General features: G+C 44.2%; 1 protein-coding gene across 6 annotated transcripts; it reads left to right on the plus strand.

The window, feature by feature from the left end:
- Positions 1 to 1,454: 1,454 nt before the first annotated feature.
- CDHR5 (cadherin related family member 5) lies at positions 1,455 to 26,106 on the plus strand. Of its 6 annotated transcripts, XM_082222179.1 has the most exons (16): positions 1,467 to 1,662; positions 3,214 to 3,392; positions 4,725 to 4,775; positions 5,423 to 5,515; positions 7,335 to 7,433; positions 8,881 to 8,991; positions 9,871 to 10,038; positions 11,464 to 11,554; positions 11,997 to 12,091; positions 15,866 to 16,072; positions 16,990 to 17,106; positions 17,900 to 17,972; positions 19,180 to 19,722; positions 19,861 to 19,935; positions 23,597 to 23,739; positions 24,300 to 26,106. In XM_082222179.1, the coding sequence occupies exons 1-16, from the start codon at positions 1,584 to 1,586 to the stop codon at positions 24,840 to 24,842; spliced, it is 2,667 nt and encodes an 888-aa protein (XP_082078305.1). In that variant the 5' UTR covers positions 1,467 to 1,583; the 3' UTR covers positions 24,843 to 26,106. The 6 variants fall into 6 exon arrangements, with proteins under 6 accessions (XP_082078309.1, XP_082078305.1, XP_082078304.1 ...); XM_082222178.1 differs by having other exon boundaries at positions 19,180 to 19,935; XM_082222180.1 differs by lacking the exon at positions 19,861 to 19,935.

Here is a 26,106-nt window from a genome sequence, read left to right on the forward strand (position 1 = left end):
AAGGCATCTCTCCCAGGCTTCAGCCAACCTGCCCAAGATGGCTCTCCCTTTGTTCTGCCCCTTCTTCCCAGCACACCTTGCAAAAAACTCTATTTTCTGGCCACTTCACACTCAGTTACCCTGGCAACATTCCATACCTCCCCTCCCCCCCGTTCACACCTCTGGGGAAGGGGGAAGGATAGTTTTCTTGTACAGTACAGTCATACCTCGGGTTACAGATGTTTCAGGTTGCGCACCGCGCCAAACCCGGAAGTACCGGAATGAGTTATTTCTGGGTTTCGGCACTTTGTGCATGCGCAGAAGTGCCAAATCACGACCCATGCATGTGCAGACACGGCACTGTAGGTTGCAGGCACTGCGGGTTGCGAACATGCTTCCCACACAGATCACGTTCGCAACCCGAGCGTCCACTGTATTGCCAATGACTCTGTTTGTTTCTTAATAGCCCTACCTTGGCCAGGTCATTTTGCATAGACTAGCTCAGGAATTCCTCTGCAGCTTGTATTTCTCCCTTCACATCTGAAATAATCAAAATTCTAGCATTTATTAATTTCTAGGGTTTAGAGGCCACCCCAAATCTGCAACAATATATAAAGAAACAGCAAAAAGCACTTTAAAACATGAAATATTGACACAGCATAGGAGAAACAAGTGTAAGGCTTACCCCACAGCACATATTAAGGCCTAACTACAGAGTAATGACAAAAGTATTCCCTTAGGAAAAGATTTACTACAAAAAAAATAGTAACAAAGTCTCCCAACAGAGAGGAAACTTTGCCATGCTGAATGATCACAAGCACTGTAATGACCTTTGCATCCTATTCTGATAGTCTTGCGGAAAGAGAGAGAGAAGAAATGATCTGCTTCCCTGGCACAGAACTTCAAAGCACTTCGCAGTTGCTATGATCTAAAGTTTGAAGATCAGAGTGAGATTCACAATCCCTCTCTTTGGAAATCTCCTAAATGAGAAATGCTGAAGTTTCCCCTGAAGTTTTGCTGTCGCACTTTCTTTTTCTTTCTAAATATGTTACTAAAGTTCAGCAAAGGCACTCTGCACATGCTCAGAGCAATATTCATCTTTGTTTTTACTTTATGAGTTCTTGGGGCTTAGCTTAGGTATTAAAAACCTGTCAATAGGTCTCTGACTCTCTCTAAATGGCACCACACTGCCTGGTTTCAAACATTGTTTGAATGTTTTTGACACCCTGTGTAGCCCATTCCGATATTTTTTGGAGGGTATGTGTGAAATGACTCGCCGTCTTCCATTCTGTAAAATGGCCCACCCTCTTCCGTTCAGCATCACCCATTACCCTTGGTCCTAGCCACATGCAAGTGTTACGTAATGTGTAACAGCAAAGCGGGACCATCCACTTATCGCATTCAGGAACTGGTAACAGTAAGCAAGTCATAAATAAGTGAATCAATAAGCTAGGATGCAAAGGTTAAACGACTGTGTCAGCTCAGTGTCATTTGCCACATTATTTCCTCATGGAACAGTGAAAGGAAGATACACTGCAACAATTAACGAAGAAAAGTGGATGGTCGGCATTCCTTAATTTTTGGATTTCTTTTCCACCTTCCCAATGGCTTTCTTCAGGCAGTCCTGTACCTGGGTCCTTTTCCTCTTGCTGTCAGCAATTCATGTTCAGGCACAGAATCCAGGTCAGTATGTTTTCTGGGTAGGGGAAAAAACTTTGATTTGGGTTGGTTTGATTTTTTTTAATATAAAAGGATATACCAGTAGAAAAACAATTGCCACAGGTGGCAGCACAAGCTGGTACCTGTTTCACTGGAAGTATGTCCTACCACATAGGACTCTTGGAGAAGTGTGCCTTGGATCACAGCCTGAATGTCGTGCATATTCCAAGCATAGATTGTAGCATGGTTTGGTTCCTGTCAGCCAGAATCTATATAACCTTTCTAATATTCTAATGAAAGATGCATTTTGTAGCAGACCTTTGAATGGCCAAATTATCACACAGGCAAGAAGGTGGCCATTTCAAAAGAAAGGGTGTGTTTTATTGTTAATTATCATTTGAATAATTGATTTATAATTAATTACATGGACCAAAAAAATAGGGGTGCGCATGGATGAGGTGAATGATGGCACTTTTTTGACTATGATGTCTGGAGTTTACTTACAAACTGGAAATCAGTTAAAGGAATTAATGATATGAAGAGGAATCCTTTTACACGATGTTGGGTTTGTCCTAAGTTATATGGTTATAAGATGTTGGCAAAGTTAACTATTTGCTAACATTTGAAAGACTATACCTTCACATGCCGAGGGACGCGGGTGGCGCTGTGGGCTAAAGCCTCAGCGCCTAGGGCTTGCCGATCGAAAGGTCGGCGGTTCGAATCCCCGCGGCGGGGTGCGCTCCCGCTGCTCGGTCCCAGCGCCTGCCCACCTAGCAGTTCGAAAGCACCCCCGGGGGCAAGTAGATAAATAGGTACTGCTTACCAGCGGGAAGGTAAACGGCGTTCCGTGTGCGGCTCTGGCTCGCCAGAGCAGCGTTGTCACGCTGGCCACGTGACCCGGAAGTGTCTGCGGACAGCGCTGGCCCCTGGCCAATAGATGTGAGATGGGCGCACAAACCCCAGAGTCTGTCAAGACTGGCCCGTTCGGGCAGGGGTACCTTTACCTTTACCTTTACCTTCACATGCATATATCTAGATATCAAGTGGGTAAGAAAGATTATTAGGCAGATTGTCTTACACCTGCCTGTTACTGAGTTCAGGGGCGAATCTGCTATGAAACTAACGAAGCTTAAGGCTTCAGGGCCCGTAATCCTGGAGGGGCCCCAGAAGCAATTTAAGTCCACATTGCTTAAAATCTTTGGGTCTAATAGACCCAATTTGAATCACATAACTCAAACTTCTCCTTCTCCTATATTTCAACAATCCCAGTGTTTGAGAGCCAATAGCACAGATGTTGTAAAGGTGTGGTGATCTGTTGTGGAACAACCTCATTGAATAAGATAAATGGGGTTACCCAGACCTTGTTGCTGGTTGCAAAGGGGCCCCCATGACAGTTCAAGCTTCAGGGCCCCCAAAATGTAGGTCCACCACTGTCTCAGTTATACAATATTTCCTATATATTTGTCCCAGACAAATTCTTGGACTAGAATACACAAAGCACTAGTTGATCTTATGCCTTCTTTTGACTAAGCTTGTGCTTTGGGAGATTTAAAATATTGTCTTTTGTTTCACTAGATTGTGGTGTGCAAGATAACGTTGTTAATATCCAAGAGAATAATCCTCCTGGGGCTTTGATTACCAACATTAACGCAGCTGACGGTGTCACAGTAAGAATTAACCCATTGGTATTGAATGGTGACCAGTTTGAGATTCAGAACTCACAACTGCTCCTGAAAAATTCAGTGGATTATGAGGTAATGAACTGGTATGAAAAAGATGCAGAAATATGGCTGGGGGGTTAATAGCATAGAATCAGAGAATCTTAGAGTTGGAAGGTTCCCCAAGGGTCATCTAGTCCAACACCCTGAAATGCAGGAATCTCAGCTAAAGCATCTATGACAGTAATGGTAGCCAGACAGACTCCTATCTAGAAACGTGGTAAGGTGAGGTGGAAGTGAATCAGGGCAGTACAGTCATAACCTGAATATAGCTATCCAAATATGTTAAAGCTATTTAATAGCCTTAATTAAAACACTGAAAACAAGTGCCTTGCAAATGTCCATTCTCTCTGAGCTTTTATATTCTTTTGGCCAGAGCAGTGTAAGGCAAAGGACTTACTTTGTTGCCTGAGGCAACAGACAAGATGGCTCCCCTTCCCTGTTCCATAAAGTGTTCCTCAAAGTGGTAGATATGCAAACAGGCTTTCTACCAGGCAGCATGCCTCATGTGATAGATGAAAGCCAATTTGCATGCCATCATTACATGCAGGTAATGCTTCTTCATCTGAAGGCTATGGGGTATTTTCAAGTGTGATGATTAAACTGCCTCTGAGCACCTCTTTCACTTTTTAGGTATGTATGAGATAGTTACTAAATAGAGAACTTAGAGTGGAAGAGAGGCTTTTGTAATTCAAACAGGAATTCTGGTCAATGTTGGGGGTTTTTAGTCACATTATAAACCTATTTGGGTGAAAAACCTTTGTGTGAAAACTACCAGCAGTGATTACCTTGGTTCTCAAACTTAATCTGTTCTGGGACTTGGTTCGACTCCCGAAACCATTTGAAAACCATGGAGCGGCTTCCGATTGGCTGCAGGAGCTTCCTACACTCAAGCAGAAGCCGCTGAAGTTACGTTGGACATTCAGCTTCCAAAAAACATTCACAAACCAGAACACTCACTTCCGGGTTTGTGGCATTCAGGAGCCGATTTGTTCGGGAGCCAAGCCATTCGAGAACCAAGATACCGCTGTATAAACATTTGTTTAGTTTATTCTGATGTACGCCATCCTAACAGATCAGGATAGGCAAAAATGTTAAAAACATCTAATTTTTTATTATTATTTCACATATCCTCATGGGTAATAATACTTCAGCCATCAAATGCTTGGGTGAACAGGAATGTTTTCATATTCCTCCTGAATGTTAATGATGAAGGCAGATGTACTTCAGGAGGAGGGCATTCCATAAACAGGGAGCCACTACCAGGAAGGCCCTATCAGGCAGCACCAAGAGCTAAAATAAAAATAAATTAATTAAAAATTGTTCCAGAAAACATGATTTAATTGAAATCATTTGTTTTTAATATAGGTTTCAACAGCGCTAGTTGTAGAACTACAGTGCTTCAGAGCGGATATAGTCGTGAGTAATATCTGAGATGCTACTTTGTGTTGTTAGATGTTGCACAAACATAGTGGGAGACACTTCTTTGCAACGTCATCTAGGTCCAGAGTTTTTTCCCAAGAGAACCACATTCCCTCAGCAACTAATCTGCCAGGGGCTGCATGCCAAGTGTGGGTGGGGCTGAAGCTAATGTACACATGGTCACACACACACCTTCTATCTCCGATACACCCTTTGCCTCCTTCACCCTCTTCTCTTTTTCTCCATCCCTTGTCAATGGCATGCCAGGGGTGGGGCCAGTGCTCCCCCCCTCCTCAATTTTGTTTGATAATTCCAATTTTCAAAAAACAGGTGTATTGTATAAAAAAAATGTCAAACACAAAACACTTGAAACTGCTAAATTTATTTTATTTTAAATTGCAAGAATAAGTAATGCAACATATTTGAATTCGGTGAAACTTGCTTCTGCAGACATGTCTTGGGTTGAACTTTTTGGATTATTGTCATTTTCAAGCTTAGTTCATGTTTGAAGCCAAGAGGGCCACCCAACATTCCTTTTTTTTTTTTTAAAGACCATAGTTCTAACATCACCAGCATCACCCCTGATTTTCAGCATTTCAACAGTCAATCAATTACTAACATTATTCTGCTTTGCTCACCACCAGGTAAATAGTATTACTGTTGTAGTGAACATAATCGATGTGAATGACAACCCTCCTGTGTTTCCAGAAACCAACATCACCGTCAATGTTCGAGAGGTATGATAATGATGATGATGATGATGATGATGATAATGTCTCTGCAACAAGTGACAATGGACTGTAGCTATAATTCTGACAGAACCATAATCTTGGGAAGAATAAACCTTGTATAAACATTAAAATACAAATATTAAGCATAACACAATGAAATAGAAATGATACTTAACCATAACATATTATTGCTGTTTCCAATTTAATTCCAAAATAACAAACAAATATCCATGAGAGTTAAGAGAGAAATATAGATTACAACTCTATTACACTATTAAGCTCACTAAAATATTTTCTTTGAAACAAGTTCATAAAAACTGCTCAAACAGTAATGTCCACTTTGTTAGCCATAGATACAATTGTATGCAAATTAACGCAACCATGGGGGGGGGGGGAATATAGAAGATGCCAAATACATTACCACCCTCAGGTCCCCTTCAGTGACTAGTTACAGCGCACAATGGATTTCCAACCTCAAATCGAGAAGTTTGTTCAGAAATTAGGGGTAGCTGTTCATTTAAAATACTGGGTGCAATGTTCAATCAAACTGTTTAAATAACTCTATCATATCCCAGTTTATTTTTATTTAGCAATATTTCTAAAGGGATAGCATCCTAATCTGCTACTAGTATTGTAAAGAACTCATAGGTTGTATTTTATAATGCCGCCTACTTCCTTTGCCAGCAAAATCATGTATCTTCAATACATGAGGTTTTACTCCTTTATTTAATATAAAATACAGAAAACTCTTCTTATAGCAATTTAAACATGAAAAGACCAAATGTAAAATTAGATAAAGGTATCCTCTCTACAATAAAGTTATTAATAGTCAAATGCAAGCTTCTCCTATTCTGACTGAAGGGAACAATAACTCTCTTTTACACTAGATAAGATCCTCATCATTATCCCACACAGAAACTCGTCACACTGAATCTTTCAAATGATGAAGCCAAACACATTCAGTTTTAAAATACAACACAGACTCCCCTCTGCATGTGATAACTTGTCGTATGGTTCTATTCCATTGTGCCTTATGTGGTAAACCATTAATTCTCTCTCACTTAGTGCAAGGTATTACGAGGCCAATAGGGGGATTGGTGAAAGACTAGGACTGGACTGGGGAGACCTGACTACAAATCCCCAACGAGCTCATGGGGTCCACTTAAACCAGTCACTCTCTTTCCATCTAAACTGCATCACAAGGTTATTGTGAGGGGGAAATGTAGGTTGGGAGGAGAGAACTATATGCTGCTGTGAGGTTTTTGTAGAAGCGACAGGATGCAAATACAGTATTAAAAACGGAAAAGCATATGTCTACATGTCTATGCATTTAGTATAGCGCCAGGCTAGATGAGAGGCTATAACTATATGAACAAAGTCAACACACACATTTTGGGGGGTTATGTGAATCCAAATAACAGCTGAGGAGGATCCTGGACAGCTTCCATAGGCAGGAATGGAAGTGTTTTCAAAAAATGGCAACAGCAGCTTAGGAGAGGAAAAGAGAAAGAGGTGGTAGGATGTTAAACTCCACTCCTCACGGCACCATGGTCCCCAAGACTCCTCAGGCTTCCTCATCACTGCTTTGCATTATGAGAAAAGCATACATGTCAATTGTGGTCCTTTTCATTTTGGCCCAGGATTCTGCAAGGAACTTGTTGCTCCTTTATTCTAGATTGCATTTTAATGTTGTGACCTACTTTGGTTCTTCTGAGAAAATTGTGTGCATGTTACTTATCTGCCTAGTAAATTATCTATCTGCTGTAAATTACATGTGGCAAAAAATAGCTTAAAATTATGTTCCTTTTTTTGTTTTGTTTTTCAGGATATAGCAGTGAACACGACTGTCGTGCCCCAGGCTAATGTAACAGCTAAGGACGCTGACAAAGACACAATATATTACAACCTTACAGCAGATCCACCAGTTAGTATATAGTTGGGTGGGAAGTTAGTATAGCCCAGGCAGAGGCAAACTTCGGCCCTCCAGATGTTTTGGCCTACAACTTTCATGATCCCTAGCTAACAGGACCAGTGGTTCCAGTTGTAGATAGGTAGCCGTGTTGGTCTGCCATAGTCAAAATAAAAAAATTCCTTCCAGTAGCACCTTAAAGACCAGCTAAGTTAGTTCTTGGTATGAGCTTTCATGTGCATGCACACTTCTTCAGATACACTTCTTCAGATCTGAAGAAGTGTGCATGCACACGAAAGCTCATACCAAGAACTAACTTAGTTGGTCTTTAAGGTGCTACTGGAAGGAATTTTTTTATTTTAACAGGACCACTGGTCAGGGATGATGGGAATTGTAGTCCAAAACATCTGAAGGGCCGAAGTTTGCCTATGCCTGGTATAGCCAGTGGTGCAGACAGGTAGTTTTACTGGAGCTCTTTCAGTGGAAATGTGTATTTGTTCACTTAATTCAAAACATGCTGAGTTTGAGGGCTCTCCCATTCTGGGCTCATCCAGACTTCTGCTTGTCCCACGGCTTCCCCCCAGGGAAACCCAATGTTTACCATCGAATCCGAGCAAACATCAGTTGGGGTTTTCTCCAGATTGATGTTTGCTCTGAATTAGAACTAAAGAGCAGGTTTTCTGAGGGAAAGCAGCAGCGCAAAGGCAAAACCACTCAGACCCACCCAGGCCTGGAAAGCATGGGAGAAGCAGAAAACCACTCAGAGCCATGCTTTCTAGGTATGGGACAAGCAAAAGTGTGAACATGACTTCAGTCTATGGAATGGGGCCCCGAGATTCTGCTCCAAAGCCCGGCACTTGCTTCTCCCATAGCTGCAGCCCTGAATCCAAATAAACATAAAACATTATGCGCGCTCTCTCTCTCGCGCGCGACTGTTTTACTATCTGTTACCTCATTCTTAAGCTTCCAGCCTACATTGCTTCAGTTGCTTCCACCCTCTCTTTTTCTGTGGAGGATGGGGACCCTACTCAATTGGTGTCTCATCCCCAGTTCTTTTGATCCTTTGATGTCCTAATAGTCCATTAGCCCAGGCTATCACCTCACACCGGAGGCTAGTCCTGGCTTAATTAGCTATTGACACATCACAGTAAACATGACCTTGGCATCATTAGCTTTTGATGCATGCTGATTCCAGAGAATTAGAAGTGTCTAACACACAGTGAAAATACACATGGGTCGAGCATAGTTTTCACACTCTAAGCCTTAATTAAAAGGATTTAAATGAAAACTCCATTGTACCAGTAAGAAACCAGAGATCATATACTTTCCATAACCCAGTCACTTTAGGTGTCGAAACATGCATCAATAAGCAATACCTTTGACATTAAACAGTGTTTTTGAAATGGCATTAGGTTCCATATCTGTGATGAAGAGTGTGTCACTATCTCTTCTTGTCTTCTAGGTAGGACTAGAGTATTTTAACATTGAAGGAGTTAATAACCCGCAAATTTACTTGCTCAAAACCTTGGATTATGAAAAAATTAACTACATGCAGTTCATCTTATATGCCATGGTGAGTTTTATCATGAGCAAAATATATGTTTATTTGCGACTGCCCTGCTGCACCTGTGTTTCCACATTCACCAGATAAATGCCCTTGTGCTTTCAGGGTTGCCACTGGCAATCTTGACAATTGCCAGGCCCCCACATCCCAGAAGTCTGGCCTAGGTATAAGAGCTCTGATGCGCGCACACAGTTCCTTGCTCTGCAAATGCTTTCTCAGTCATTTCAGTGCAGAGATCCAAATATTTAAATAAAAGTGTTTGCAGAGCTTCCCCCTTCACTGAAATGCATAAGAAAGATCATGCTGAAAACATACTTGTTTACCCAGGAGTTTCCAGGCCATGAATATTGGCTGCTGCATGTGGCCAGCTGCTGTGGTTACTGTATTATTGCAAATGTTATATCATAACGAATTGTGTCTTATTTTTTGCACTGGGTGGTATTCAACTAAGGGCTTCCAGAACAGTGCAAGTGGGGAGGCAGGGAGGGATCGTTCCATCTAGCAACTCCATATGCTTGCCCTGGTTGAACGACTGCCTTATCTCAATGTGGAATTCCTCCCACTCTTTTTATTTCTGTACGTTGCATTCTGTTTTCAACTATAAAGCAGTATGCCAATGTTTTAAATAAATCAAATCGCACATTGGTGCTGGACTATCAGTTTCCAGCAGGGTGCACTCATGACCTTTGATCAGAGGTATTGCCTTTAAATGAATTTATTTAATTTGGCTGGTATGAATCAATGCAGCTACTTGAACTCAGAACTTCTGACAAGGTAACCTGCCCTGGTGGGGTTTGCACGTGTAGTGCTAGGGATTGTTTTGGTGCTGCTGTTATAATGGACATGTTCCCATTTCTTGTTTTTGTCCTTCATTTTTCTTTCATATAGGATGGGAAGGCCGGTGAAGCTCCACACACAGCCACTGCAACAATAACCATACATATCCTACAGGCTGACCTGAGACCTCCCTGGTTCCAGCCATGCACTCCTTTTGGAGGGAATATAATGTGCATCAACATGGGCTACACTGGCAAGGTCAACATTTCGGAGAATATGGTATGCACAAGGAACCCTTAGGCTGTTTCCACCCCAGAATGCCTCACTTAATTTTGCTTTGCTCCTCTCGGTCCCTATAGGACTCTTTTTGTCTTTGCTGTCTATGGACTCAAAGATCAGTCCAGGAGTGCCCTGGAACCAAGCAGCACCTCTGCCTGCTGCATCAAACCTGGAACAGAATTGGTGCCAATACCAAGAGGGCACTGGCTATTCCCAAGAAAAATAGCTGGGGCAGAAAAACTTCTACACAACATTACAACTTTTACAACCCAACTAAACACACTTTGCATGAGGCTCAAACTACATCTTTGGTTCTTGCCTCCACTTTCCTTTAACCCATTGCAGTCTATGACAAAGGATGTCTAAGCAAAAAACCAGCAGACAGAAGCTGCTTTGCCCATTCCCTCCTGTCTTAAAAAAAAAAAAGCTCAAAAACATGCCCTGGTTGCTTTTTTGCCCACAGGGGAGAAAGAAATGGGGTTCTCATATCTTTCCCCCGTGTCTTTCCTTCCACACATGAAAAGGCAGTTTGGGGAGGGCAATATTGAGTCGGGAAAGTGGCAGAAGGGGGAAGGGTTAAGCAGCCAGCCAAACTTCCTGTTACCTGCAGAGAATCCTATTAGCCATGCTAGGGCTGCTGCTTGCAGGTCTTCTGCTTCACTCCAGATCAATGCCAGCAAGTCGGGGTTTGACTCCAAACAGCAACACAATGAGGAGTGTGCTTTCATACAACAAGCGGGGTTCAGGAGCAGATTTTGCCTGTGTGGTGGGTATGCTATGAGCAGCCTACCCCTTCCAATAAGCATCTTCTTATGCATAAGAAACAGCAGTGACAAAACAATACTTCTACGTGTCATGAAATTAGCTTCTACTACCAGGAAATGGGACTCTTTTTGTTGTGGCTGCCACTCCTTTAGGCTACAGTGGCTGCTTCCTGCTCATGGACTTGTTGTTTGCTAGGAAAGTAATAACCTACAATTTGGTATGTAAGCACACAGCTTGCATTGAGGCTGGAGGCTACATGCAAAATGGCAGGTTTCACGTCAAACTTATTAGGGAACCTTTTTAGCATGAGAGATAGAGAGCAGCAATGATTGCAGGCTGGTGTGGGGAGTAAGCATGGGAACAATGGGGGTACACAGCATCTTCAACAGGCCAGGACCTCCGAAACAGCCAGAGTGAATGTAGCCACATCATTATCATCATTATTAAATTTATATCACTCATATGTGAAAAAAGCTTCATCCAATTCATCGTCAGCCAGCTGCAGCATCAGCTCTATAATTTATAATTTGTTTCAGAAATGTTGTTATTGTAACATCTTGTTAACTAAAAGCTAGACTCGTGATGGCTGAAAGTACCTGAAATAAGCAAATGCTTTGATTTCTGGAAACATCTGAAAATGTTTTACCTTGTTTATTGCAGAATGAGTCTTTGGTCTTTGAGCCAGGACCCCTCTATGCTATTGATGGGGACAGAGATTTGAATGAAAAAGTAGAGTATGCAATTGCTGATGGTGAGTAGATTACTCCTACCCACGGGGGGGGGGGAGTTTTGGATGCCAACATTTCCAGGAAAATCAAGGCTTAGTTAATAAATCCCTGTGTAGCCTTTTGAGTTTCTATGTGTTCTAAATAAGCTACTCCATGTGGCAGGCACAGGTGCGTACACACACACACACACACACACACACACACACACACACACTGAGCCTTGTATCCCAGCTGGTAACATGGGTCATCAGCTACATCCAGCCTTGGATGTGATGGTATCAGAGCCATGGGCGTAGCCAGGATTTATTTTGAGAGGACAAATGTGAGCTATCTGCAACACAATCACTCAGTTAGTTAAGTATTTTTATTTATTTACTTGATAAATAACTCCCGTGGCTACACCCATTCCATTCTTTCTTCCGGTGACCAGAAGTTCCAATTACTAATTTTCTCAAATTTCATTAGGAAATGACGACACGTTCTCAATAGACAAGGATTCTGGGGAAATAACAATGAACAAGACTGTTAACACTCTGAAGACTTTCATGTTGTATGTTGTGGTAAGTCTCTTGGTGATCTGTGTTGATCAACTCCTAGCCGGAATATGTGTTTACCAAGGAGAAAAGAGCTAGCTCAGCTTCCCTCAAACTGGTGCCCTCCAAGTGTTTTGGACTGGCATGGGCTGGTGGGAACTGCCATTCAAAGGATCTGAGGGCACCGGGCAGGGGAAGGCAGAGCTAGGCTGTGAGAAATGTCTCTTAGCCATTCATTAGATCAGGGATGGGGAGTCTGTTGCTGTCCAGATGTTGTTCATAGCAAGCATGGTCAATGGTCAGGGATGGTGTGAGTTGTAGTCCAGCAACATCTAGAGGGCTACTAGTTCCCCACTCCCACATTTACCGGTAATCCATGATAAACTGGATCTAATCCTATAGGCCTTCAAGAATGAGCAGACTCAGGCCCACAGGCCAAATTTGGCCTGCCAGGTCTCCCTATTTGTCCCACAAGACCATTTCCCCCAGACCATGCTCACCTGCCCCACACCTGATATCATCTGCTGGTGTGTGGGGAGTTCAGGCCTGCTGGGTTCAGGTGTACAAGGCAGCTTCCTGCAGAAAGTGAGGCTGAACTGCCCACACATCAGCTGAATGTGTGCAGTTTTGAAACCAGTGGTTTTGAAAAGTTCAGTTCGCTATCTTGATTCAAAATGGTGCCCAAACATAAACAAAACCCTGCTTCTTGATCTCAGGAACCATTATGCATATGACCATGTTATGAGTCTGTGGCAGGGTAGGCTTGTATGCTGAGAGACCTTTCTAAAGCCTGGATCCAGCAAGTGTAAAAATCTAAGCAAGGATTTAAATTCTTGGAATAGCCAGGCTGGTTTCTCAATGAGGTAATGGCCTAAGGCTGGATTCTTATGGTAACTAAGGAAGTGGCTCTGTGCCAGACAGCAAATGGGTGGGGCTCCCTTCCTCAACTCTCTGGTAGTTAGAAATACAATTGCCAAGCTGGAGAGTCGAGTTATATGTGCTAGAACCTGGAACCTGCAAGGCTGCAGGCTGGGTAGGGGGGTAGAAAGAGCTATGTTTGATTTCTGTTAGAACCCAAGGTTATGGCTACAGTAGAAACAAGACCCTTTCTGGAGGTTTTAATGATGTTGACCTGTCCATCATAGGCTCAGATTGTACATATATGTGTGTAAACAAGCCATATATCATAAAGATACAACAGTTTCCACTGTCCCTCAATCAAAAGGAAACAGGATCCCTGGAACTCCTGAAATCTTGCAGTACTTGGAGATGGCATGCAGCAATATCTTAAGAAGTGTCCAAGTACATAGAGTGGTATTCAAGGACAGGGTCCCAACTGTGCAAGGATATCCTCTTGTGAAATGAGGTCTCCCCCTCTCCCTCCCCCATACCCTTCCAACTCTACAGCTGGAACTCTATGATGCTATGAAACATGCCCCTGCCTTGGAACAGATTCAGGAATCCCTAGAACAGAATTAGGGTGTGCACAGATTTCTCCTTGTGTAACAGATCATTCTCTCCCATGCTGTGTTGGATTCTACCCACAGTGAACAGACAAAGAAACAGCTTCCCAAAATTTGTAGTAGGAATTCAAGTGTTTGGATAAAATGTTGCTCACCTCAGTTCCTTAGATCAGTGTTTCCCAACCTTTTTTGGGCAAAGGCACACTTGTTTGATGAAAAAAATCTCGAGGCACACCACCATTACAGCCCCGTGACGTCAGCGCGCAGCGTCACTTGAGCTCCTTCTCCTGCTCGTTCAGGGCCGCAGTGGCGTAGCGTGGGTTGTCAGCACCCAGGGCAATGCAAGTAATTTGCGCCCCCTAACCCGTGGATTTGCGCCCCCTAACACTAACCCCCAGATGTTGCGCCCGGTGTGGCCGGCCCCCCCTGCACCCCCCACGCTAGGCCACTGATCCATAGCTAAAAGCAGAAGTCGACAAATGTGTCCTGTTTTTTGCTCTTCAAAATATGGCAACCCGAAGACCCCCAGGGACCGTCCAACCAGCCTAGGAAGTGTGCTCTGGTCGCGGGGGAGGAGACACGAGGCATTGCCATCCACACCTGGAATTGAGGAGGAGCTGGAAAGGTCCTTTGGTTTCACACCCAGGACCCATTTTTTCTCTCTTCTTTTGAGAAAGGGGTGGGAAACGGGATTTGGAGGGCGCATGTGTGCGCGTAGCTGAGCTCCAGTTGCTCTGGGCATTTCTGGACGGCGCCGGTAGCGTCTCTCCTAACCCCTCCCCACCCCGGTCTCCAGCCCCCCCCCCCCCGCCCAAAGGCTTCCCCCTACCTGGCCAAAGTTCCACCCGAAGCTGGAGATGCGGTTCGCGCTGCCCACGAAGAGGACGCCGAACTCGGAGAGGACGTATTCCTTGCGCTCAGCGCAGCGGCGCAGCTAGCCGCTCAGGGGCCCGGGGCGGCGCACGCGTCCTGCAGCCAGGGGCGAGTGCCATGGGGGCGAGCCATGGCAGGGCACGCTGCGTGGAGCCTCGCTGCAGCCTCCCCCTCAGCTATAGGGAGGCTGAGGCGGTGGGCAGAGGCCAGAGCGGAGCTTGCGGGCAATTCGCCCGCAGACGCATGGCTCAGGCACGCTGCAGGCGCCGAGGTGTGGCGCCCAGTGCCCCCCGCCTCGCCTAGCTACCAGTGGCATAGGAAGGGGTCTGCGGTGGGTGCGGGGCTGAAAGGACAGACAAGGCTCCAGCAACCACCCCCACCGCCAAGTCCGCCGGTCCTGCAATCCCTTGCACGCTGACTTGGAAGTACAGTGGTACCTCGGGTTACATACGCTTCAGGTTACAGACTCCGCTAACCCAGAAATAGTACCTCGGGAGGGGCAGAGAGCTGCGAGTGCGCCCCCCGCAGATGTTGCGCCCGGTGCGGCCGGCCCCCCCTGCACCCCCCACGCTACGCCACTGCAGGGCCGGGTCGCCGCCGTGAGGGAAGGGCGCCGGGGTGCTGCTGCTGCTGCTGCTGCCGCCGCCGCTCCCGGCAGGCATGGGCCCAGCTGAGGCGGCGGCGGCTGTTGTGGTGGTGGCGGCAATAGCGGGCGGAGGAGGGGGCGGCGGCGGGGCCGAGGTGGCCGGCGGCGGCGGGGGAGGCGGCGGCGGGTGGAGCAGGAGGGCGGCAGAGGCCGGTGAGGGAGTAGGGTTGCCCGGGGCTTGAGGAGCCGTCGCCGGGAGTTGCTGTTGCTGTTGTTGCTGCTGCTGCCCGGACATGCCGGCCTCCTCCTCGTCCGCTGTCTCGCGCTCCTCCCTTTTGCGTGCGCTGCCCCACCGCCGCCCCATTGGCCGGGTCCTGTCAGCTGATCCTGTGTTATTTCCTGTGTGTGTGTGTGAGGGGAGAATGGAGAGAGAAACCTCGGCACCACCACCGCGGAGCCGCCCCCGGCTCGACGCGGATCCTCGCCGCCGCCGCCCCGCCTCTCGCCGCCCGACTCGCCCGCCTCCCTCCCACGGCACACCAGGCAATCTCTCACGGCACACTAGTGTGCCGCGGAACACCGGTTGGGAAACACTGCCTTAGATTAAGAAATGTAAGCTACAAAACTGAATTTCTGCATTTTTGGCAGAATGCCAAAAGGGTCAACTCTGTCCCCACAAGAGTCTGCTAAAAGGTGAAGCACTCCACACTCGGTGACATTGTAAAAGCCAGTGGCAGAGAGTGGAAGAAAAGCTGATCATCCCAGATCTCAAGCACATACTCCATCCCCACCCTGTGCTTACTTTCCATTAAGTCATTTTGCATTTTATCCCTTGAGGAGAATGACTGCTCTTGTGCTTCTTGCTCTCTCTTTCTCCAGGCTTTCCAGACCAACAATCCATACAGATATTCCCAAACAACAGTGGAAATCAAGGTTGTGCGTAGAAATGACCACAAGCCATACTTTGAGAAATCCCTTTACGCAGGAACTGTGTCTGTGGGCCTGCCTGTTCCCAGCCTGGTCATGGAGGCTGGGAGACCTTCAGTGCCCCTACGCATCTTTGCTGCGGATGATGACTTCACTGATGTATGGAACTTTAGATGCCTTTGAAGGTCATTGGGGTGCTGGGCAGGGGAAGGGGGGCAGAGATGTTAAGATACTAATAATGATATTAGATGTGGTTCCTACGTGAGGTTCATGCGAGTTAATGCATGGAGGGTTAGAACGACCCTCATATCTCTTTTAGCATTATGATCTAATGTCTGTACTTGTGCAAATCTCCAAACCCCTGATCTGCATATGACCTGCCCACTTTGCCACTCACCTGTCTACAGTTAAAATAAAAACCACCTGGATCAAGCAATCTTTTGCAGGCACACACAAAAAAAAGGAAAAAATTGTCGTGATCCCTCCCCACCACCCACATTAAAAATTATTTGGTCAAATATTGATTTACATTTTATGCTCTCTACTTTCTTCCATAATGGAATGCAAGGCAACACAACACACATGGGGCTCCCAGGCCATTTCCCAGCCAAGCACTGGCCAGCTGAGCTTTTACAGCATAACTGTATCACATGCCCTGAGATCATGCCCTGGGATCATTTTCAATTTGGACCTTTTGTCAAATAAATAATGCTCTGAAATTGTGTAATTCAGAACTTCCTGATAAAATTGGAAGTAAGAAGTGGTACAGTTTATTTAGTTATTTTATCTTATTCTGTGTTGAAGGGGTTGCAGAAATGAGGATTGGAAAGGCGGGGACAGATACATACCCTACAACCTGGAGGAAATAATTGGGGCAGGCTGACAGGAAACATGCTGAAAGTGTTGACAATAACAGGGAAGCTGATACAAATAAGGCCGCAACCAGGACATTGGCACTAGTGACTAAGTGCATATTGCATAGCCAGGGTGGGAATGGGGTGGAGAGCATAGGGGCAAATTGTTGTCTGGCTTCCATGTGCTTAATTAAAGTCTATTTTTATATTCTCCATCCACAGAAATTCAATCCTGATATCAAATACCAAATCCAAAACAGCACAAATTTCACAGTTACCGTAGATGGCTTTCTCCTGACTGCTGTAGTTTTGGATGTGGCCTCCACCGTCACCCTTTTGGTAGGTCATCTTTCCCCCAAAATTTGAGTGCTATATTAATTTGATTGTAATGTCTGATGTTAGAAAAAGGCACCAGAGGCCCCTTTAAACATGGGCTGCTGTCATCATAATTTCTCTCATTGTTATTTCTCGCTCCAAGAGAGTCTGGTCATGGATAATTTAAAGTGGACAAAAAAACCAAACACACAGATGGGAGCCAGGACACGATAGTTATTTACATTCTGATCAGGATCACATTTGTTTAAAAAATGTAACAATATTGGCAATATTTGTTCCAAACACTCTGGAAACACAAATTAGGAAATATTATGTATATTTTATTAGACCAAGTCCTGCAAGCTTTTGAAGTACACAGGCATAGGTATATATGGTAAGATTTCTGTGTAACTCAAAAGCTTGCATTCCACTGCACCAATAGAAGATTGTCTAATCTTCTATCCTACCTATTTTGTGTTGGTTTTCATAATAAATAGTGGCCTTGCTCTATTTGAGTGCTGTTGTGAGGATATATTAATGAAGGCAATCAACAAAATGAAACAGGAAACCCTTTCATCCTAATTTTATAAGTGTGCGTGTAGGAGTCATAATTGTGCTGCCTAGCTTCACACTCTTGCCAGACCTATCTATGCATTGCATATGTAGACATCAGCTGTATGTTCTGCAGAACTGGAGTGTATAGATTACACACTCCAATGCACAGAAGCTTGAACTGTTCAGAGCCCTTAACTAATTTGGTGCCTTCATAAATGGATTGACGGAATAAATGTTAACATCCACTTTCATGTCTGCACAGGCTATTGCTAATGACACAGCTACTCTGCAAGAGGACAGCACCCTGATAACTGTAGATGTCAAGCCTTTAGAAAGTAAGTTAGCACATACAGCGTAGATGAAATATAAGGATCACAGATATTGCTCAAAAAGACTAAGGCAAAAGTCTGCTTCCAGATTATTTCTGTTTGGGGTGGGAGGCTCAACCACATACCAACAAATTCAGTTAACATATTTAAAGTGGTGTGTGTGTGTGTGTGTGTGTGTGTGTGTGTGTGTTCTTGCTCAGCAAACATACTTTCAAAACAATGGGTCATACTGTACTGCCATAAGGAAAGTGGTAGGAAAATGCATGGAAAGTGCAGGATAATAATTGCTTTGCTTAGCCAATGTAAGAATAACTACTACATTTCATTTCATTTCATTTCATTTCATTTCATTTCATTTCATTTCTTTATTTTATTTTATTTTATTTTATTTTATTTTATTTTATTTTATTTTATTTTATTTTATGTGCCACCCATATGACTGGGGTGCCCCAGCCACTCTGGGTGGCTCCCAACGGAATATTAAAAGCATGATAAAGTTTGATACATTTAAACTGTATCAGGTTTACCACTGCTTTGCCCCTACCCTTCTACTTCCTGGTAAGCAGCAGTAACACAACCAGCCAGAGGTCAGGAGAGCACTGCCACCCCACCATGCCATCCTCTTCTGCTTGATGTGATGTTGTATAACCTCCCTGCAAACAAAACAGAATGAAGGTTCAATAAATATATGACATTATATAGCCACCCCAGAAACTTTGTACAAACCAGCCAAGATTAATGTTCAATTAACAAGCCATCTGGAAGTTACCTCAGGGAAGGCATGTTGTGCTATATGGCTTAAGGGACCTTAGCCTTATTCTTGGCCCAGCAAAAAATCAATAGCAAGCCTGAAAGCCTAATTTGGACAGTCCAAATGTGCCTTTACAAAACATTTGGTCTGTGATTTTGGATCTGAACTAGTCACTAACCCCCTTTCCTAGCATAGAACTAAGGGCATAGGTTTTCTTTGCCAACAGCCACAGGGGTCTGATAAGATTACCATAGGGTTCTGATAAATGTCCTGTTGTCATGATTTTATCTACATGGGATCTATAAAGGTTCACCATCTAGGGGCTGTTACAATATTGTCTCCATTTTATAATGGTTTTGAGCCTTAATCTATGTACATTTCATATTAATATGGTGTTCAGTTTCTTGGTGTAAAGATACAACACTGAAAAATAACTAATACCATGGCCTAATGCATTTTCAGCTCCAACCATTCTTCCTACAGCCATCACCACCACAGGGGCAGGGACCACTATTTCAGATATTTCAGATTTACCACCTGGGACAATCACTACTCTTCCTATAACACCTTCTGCAAGTACAACCAGGAATACTGCCATTACAGAGAAGCCTGCAACAGGCCCAACATCTGACTCAGTCATCCCTCCTTTTGTAACTACAACAAAGTCTCCCATAATCACAGGTAGCACTTTAGAACCCCAGACCGCCAGTTCTCCCATCACTGGGATAAGCCAAGCAACAGATAGGACTGATGAATCTACTGCTGAAACAACTTTTCAGTCTGGAGTAACTGAGCCTTCCATATCCACGGCAACAGGGGGAACGGTCCAGACTGTTACTTCAGCTTCTTCTCAGACTGCAACCACCACCACACACCCCGTAATCCCTTCTCAGGCTGGAACTACCACAAAGCATCCCATAACAGATGAGACCCCAGCAACAGATAAACCGTCGACTGCAAATACACCTTCTCAGGCTGGAACTACCACAAAGCATCCCATAACAGGTGAGAGCCCAGCAACAGATGATATAGGGCAAGCTACTACTAAGGCACCTCAGCCAGAAACCACCAAAGTAACTGATACGACTGTTTCTTCCACTGTTCCAACACCTCTCTATAATGGAACAACTACCTATGCCACAGGAGATGCAACTAGAACAATCACCCTATCGATAACAACTTTATCTTCTGGCAACCAATCAACGTCCATTCCGACAGGTATTTCATCTCATAGACTATCAGAACCTGTGTCTCCTCAAACACCCACCACCACCAGTTGCCCAAGACGTAGAGTAAACGTGTTATTCAGAGGCAGACTATACTTGACATTTGTCATGTGGTTTGGTCCTGCATATGTTGTTTTCTTTCACAAATAGCCAGCGTAGGCGGTGGGGACCCATGATACACAAGAACGGTGGCTTTAACAGTCCCTTTTAGAATCCATCCCGCCCAGCGGCTTTTATCCATCAATGGAAGAAAGCTTCTTGAGACTGGTTCAGCGAGTTGTTGTTGGAGAAGGGTCTAGGTCTGGGGCCTAGGCCATGACATTAGGTATTACATGCAGGGATCCCAATACAGCTAAAACTGATTGTGAAAAACTTGAAACAAATGCTTAGTCATGGCTTACTAAAATTCTGCTCCTTTGAATGGGGCTTTAAAAAGGTAAAGGGCTTCTGAGAGTTAAGTCCAGTCGCAAACGACTCTGGGGTTGCGGCGCTCATCTTGCTTTACTGGCCGAGGCAGCCAACGTTTGTTCACAGACAGTTTTTCCAGGTCATGTGGCCAGCATGACTAAGCCGCTTCTGGCGAAACCAGAGCAGCACACGGAAACACCGTTTACCTTCCCGCCAGAGCGGTACCTATTTATCTACTTGCACTTTGAGGTGCTTTCAAACTGCTAGGTTGGCAGGAGCAGGGACCAGGCAATGGGAGCTTACCCCGTTGTGGGGATTCGAACCGCCAACCTTTGGGCTTAGTCATGACTAATTTTAGCTGGATCAGGGCCAGGGTGGCATCAAAGTGACTAGAGATAGTGTTGCTCACATTATTTCTCTGTGTAAGGTAAGACCACTATACCTCCTGATGCGTTTGAGAATTGGTTCACACTGAAGTAGTAAACCTGTGTCTGGCCTGTACCATTTCAGGTGGGGAAGGGGTGGGAGGAGACCCATGTGGCTGAATGTTCTGCAAGACAGAAGAGGCTCAGGCAATGAATCTTACTGGAACCTGGCAGAACTAGCCTAGCTGGAAAAATAGCAGGGAGTGTGTATGGGTTGGTCAGGTAGGTTACCAGGGGAAGGGAGTGGACCAAAGAGTCCAACTGGTCAATGCAGAATCTATTAGCTCATATGGCATGTTAGGTCAGGTGTGCCCAGGTGTGAGGGCTCACCCCCTCCCATTCGTATTGGGCTTTGCCCTAGAATTCAAGCCTGGGATCCCCTACATGTGAAACATGAGCTATCCATCCCAAATAGGCCTCTTCCTAAAGCCCCTGAACCCCTGGTATGTGTGATGGGGTGTTGGGGAAGTAGGTGGAAGGCAGATAAATATCCCATATGTGTCTAATGCTTGGGTGTTGTATAGAACTGCATGCAGTGCAGGTTTGAGTAAGTATGTATGTATGTATGTATGTATTTAGCATGCAAAAGATGAGTGGTTCAGTAGGGTCTCTCTCCGCCGGGTGGGACTAAAACTTCCTTCTCCTGCTTCTTTGGCGTGAGCTCCACTGGAAGCTGTTACTGTTACTGTCGGGGCTTCATGAGATGTATTTTTTGCAGATAGAGCAGGGTGGAATCCAGTTAAGAATGGGTAAGAAAAGAGGCAGCAGAAAGCAACAGACTGAAAATATTACTGACAGGTAGGACAGAATGTGCCAGAGACTTTTAAAGTGAAATAACAGGGGCAAATGAAGTCATAGAATGGTAGAGGTGGAAGGGACCCCAAGGGTCATCTAGTCTAACCCCCTGCAATGCAGGAGTCATGGTAGCTTTCAGAGAAAGAAGGAAAGCAATGTCAGGAATGGGCATTATACCTTGCTGGAATCCAAGGCACAATACATTACCCACGGGAAAATGTAATTCTTCCGCCATCAAGGTGGCCCATTGCTATCTGAATGCAGAGTGGAAGAATGTCGCTGCATATCACTGCATATACACCATGCATTTAAAACACATGGCTTTCCCCCCCCCCACTCCCCCCAAAATTATGGTGATTGTGGTTTGATTCAAGAACTACAGTTTCCAGGATTTGGTGTGCGCATGTGTGATTTTAAATGTATGGTGTTTATTTAGCCTGAGTCAAGGGCTGACATCAGGAACACAACCCCACTCTTCCAAGGCCTGCGTCATTTGCTGACCTTTGAAATGTTTCATTTTCCATAATTTCCCCCCCCACACACACACACACACTCCAACTTCCCTTCTATAGGAGAGAGGAAGGAGGGAAAGTAGGAGGGCAATAAAGTTTGCAGGCTATTGAGAGACTGGTTTCATTTTTTAAAAAAATCAATAGAGGCTGAGCTCTCCATTGTTGTATCACTCAAACACTGGAGCACTCCTTTTTCTCTCTTTAAAAAGAGGGACAGTGCCAATCCCCCGTGCCCCACCATTTTGTGGACCTGTTGGCTGAGGCTGATGGGAACTGCAGCTCAACAACATCTGGAGGGCCAAAGGCTCCTCATACCTGCTCTAACCCACCATGGTTTCCGCCTTTGGCTGACTGGCAGTGGCTCTCCAGGGTCTCAAGTTGGGAAGTCTTTTTGGACCCTGCTGCTGGAGAGCCTTAAATTGCATTTCAATTGGGCCCTTCTGCCCAATGCAGAGTATGTCATTTACCATTGAACTAGGCATCCCGCTTCTCCATTTTTTAAACTGAGCCACCCTTCTGGCTTTTGCTCTCTCCAAAAGATTGTTTTATTTTTAAAGAGGAAAAAAGCCCTAATTTAGTTAGCAGGCAGTATCTTGATTCCAGCACTTCTGAAGTTGTGTGATATTGGCTATTTTTGAGAGGTGAAGTGCTAGTCCTTTCACTTCATATTAATGATAAACTCTTAGAAGTAATAGAAACCTGCAGGCAATAGTCAAAGTCCACGCTGCTGGAGATTACAGACATGAAACTGATAGCTGGTCACGGTTTTACTAATCGCCACAAAGCTTTAAAACGATAGCTTGGTAGTTAATAGGGATGTGAAGTGTGAAATGAGAAAGGACAAATTCCTACGGCAGGCAAATCCAAGTCAACCTAAGAAAACCCTGGCATGTGTTTCCGATTGGATAGAAACTTGGAGCATAGCTATCTGCTAGTGACTAGTTCAATGTTAGATACGTTGGGATACTTTTAGATATATTGCGTCATGGAATCTGGAAGAGACCATCAAGGAAAGAGGAGGAAGTAATGACATTGCAGCCTCTAAAACCTGTTATCCACACCCACCTGTCTTATACCTTAAGTCTTATATTGACATTCAGGAGGATGTCCCCTCGCCCAATGATTTTTTAAAATTGTTTTTCATTTAAATACAAGAACAGCACCTACGGTAACTACAGTAACTTGTTCAGTGGTGCATTCTTATTAAGTTCCATATGCAGTACATAGTACGCAAGCAGTACATTTGTTTACTGTATTATCCATTAAAGTAGCCTTTCCACAGAGATTGTTGTTCTGAGGATGGAATAAAAGTATCTATTTATAAAAGAAAAGGAAGGAAGGAAGCCAAGTCTCCCCGAAAGTGCCTACCCTTGAAATGCCTTTAATTACCCTTCTGTGGCAAGCAAGGCATGCAAATAAAACCACATTCCAAATATTATTTAACCCGATTTCAATGGGGATTTCTAGAGATTGTTTCCAATATCAGGCTATTGTTTTATGTTTTTGTTTTCAGAACAGAGTTGTCAGTATAGAACAGAGGACATGGCTGCTGTGGGCACCACTTTGGGATGTTTACTACTAATCACATTAGTGCTGCTTGGACTGGTCTCCTACAAGTATTACAAACTAAAACAAAGATATGGAGAAGACAGCGAAGTAAGTGGACCTTTTGCTATACATTGATTTTGGAGTGAGAGTGCAAGCCTTAGTTGTGAAGAACTGCAGTGCAGGGATTTGTGAGCTTTTATGCTTTTATCACATTGTAACGATGGCCAACGACAACAAAAATACCCAAAGAAAGATAAGAGCCTTGTTTAAAAACATCCCTGGTCCACTCTTCACTGCGTATGCAATGAGTCATTGGAAAGTCACACCTGTACATCAGTTACAACATCACACAAGCTATTATGTTGAGCTGGGATTGCAATTTGTCAAGCAGAAACAGAAGGAAAAGTTGGTGCTGTCATGTGAGCATCAGCTACTACACAACATTTGTGAGTTCTCAGCATATTGCATGAAGCATTTGTATGTAATATGTAAATATGTAAACGTGGCAAATATACTAAGCAGAAATGAATAGTGTGATTTGGCTTATCATTAGATTGAATTATACCACAGGGGGATTAGGCCCAATCATTTCTAATGTGGGTGATCCTTCTCTATGCACCTCCCTTCCCTTTCCATCAGTATGAACATTAAATGTCCCTCTTTTGCAGTCTGTTGAAGGCTTGATCAACAGCAGCATTGAAAGCGATGAGAAACCTAACTCAGGTGGAAAGGAGGATAAGTTGCCAGGAAGTGTGATGTCTGAAGACGACAAACCAGTTGCAGAGAAGCAGTCAGGCACCCTGTCTCCTTTGGAGGAGACAGCGGGAAACAGCCAGGAATCAGCAGCTTCTGAAACGAACAAGGAAGGTGAAGAAGGCAACGGGGACACAGACAGTGAAAAGGAAGTAAGATCCATCCTCACTAAAGACAGAAGAATGTCAGACGATGGCTACAAAGCAGTGTGGTTTAAAGAAGACATTGACCCAGAAGCTAAGGATGATGTTTTGATGATTGAAAATGACAGCGATACAGAACAGAAAGGGAATGAGAGTGACAGTGACAATGCTGATGACCAGGCTGGTGACAATGAAGTTGGTGATGGTGGCAGAGGTGGCAGTGACAGGTCCTTCACTCTAGGAAGAGCTCAACTCCCAGAAATTGATTCTACTGATGATCTTCAGGATACAGAAGGAGATGGTGTTTTTTTGTAGGTGAAATATTGTCCAGGATTCTGTGATAGAGCTGACTGTTTTAAACTATGTTCTGACCAAGCTTCTGCAGCTTCTTCCTATGACCTCGGCCAATTAATGAGCAGCATTCACCGGGGCAGTGGAACCTTGTCCCCTTGGTAATATATCACACCTTCCCCAAGCATAAAGCTGATAGATAACAACATCTTACGGAATTGTTAGGATCATTCAACTCAAGCATGATAATTAATATACAGCAGCCAGGACCAACCCAAAACAGTTAGATCCCTGAGGCAGCCAATTCAAATGGAGCCACCACCTTCCAACACAAAATAGGAAATGGCTTGTAGAAGATGTACCTGTTATCACTGGCACAGTGAGCTCAGCTGGGGTTGCTGCTAGTTTACTTCTAAGCAATGGCTGCTGTTCCACTGGTGCTAATCCTGCTAGTATATTTGGACTCATAGTGTTCAACAGAGAGATGTCCAGCTTGGTGGGATCCAAGCAACAACCAACATCTGGAAGAAAATAATAATAATAATAATAATAATAATAATAATAATAATAATAATAATAATAATAGTTTTATTATCCCCCCCGCCCATCTGGAATAAGCTCTTTAATGAGCAAAGCTGGGATAGTATTTACAGAAGTGTTGTTTCAAACCAGGAGAAACATAGTGCTAGTAGTTTATGGGATTGCCATCTCCTTCACAAATGTCTAATTGTGTCAGGACTGCCAATATGGTCCACTGGGTGGGCCTGAATTCATCCCACTTCCACCATGGATTGCCTGGGATAAGCTACTTCAAGTCTTCACGTGACATGTGGGCTGCTGCAAAGTTGGTAACAAACTAACAGTGCCCTTTGACTACACAGAAATAAGGCACACTGAATTCAATGGGGATTACTTTCAGATGAGTATAGGATTGCAGCCTATGGTTGTGATAATGACCTTATTTTTTCTCTTTTTTCTTTTCATATTTTTTAACATTATAAACATCCATTCAAACCAAATAACACTGATACAAACTTGGGGTTCTCTGAACCCCCAGACTTCACCACCCACCCCGGTTTTCAAAATGTACATTTTAAAAAAATCTTTACCGCATTTGATTACATTTATCTAACTTTGGTTTAATCCTTTTTTTTTAGTCTTTTGTTTTTTGCAGATTACAAGTGTTATGAAAATCCTACTAACGTCTTTAAGTGTTTCCAATATTCTTTAATATAATCTATGTACTTTTTCCATTCTGTATTAAATTTGTTTTCCTCTTGGTGTCTGA

Source organism: Podarcis vaucheri, assembly GCF_965113315.1.
Source record: "Podarcis vaucheri genome assembly, chromosome: 1".
NCBI classification, from domain to species: domain Eukaryota; kingdom Metazoa; phylum Chordata; class Lepidosauria; order Squamata; family Lacertidae; genus Podarcis; species Podarcis vaucheri.

What these genes read in the sequence shown, in the direction of transcription:
- CDHR5 (XM_082222178.1), top strand. Translation starts at nt 1,584, where the DNA reads ATGGCTTTCTTCAGGCAGTCCTGTACCTGGGTCCTTTTCCTCTTGCTG. An exon ending in AGTTCATCTTATATGCCATG is followed by an intron (nt 8,992 to 9,870) that starts GTGAGTTTTATC and finishes TCTTTCATATAG; the next exon opens with GATGGGAAGGCCGGTGAAGC. An exon ending in AGATGTCAAGCCTTTAGAAA is followed by an intron (nt 17,973 to 19,179) that starts GTAAGTTAGCAC and finishes ATGCATTTTCAG; the next exon opens with CTCCAACCATTCTTCCTACA.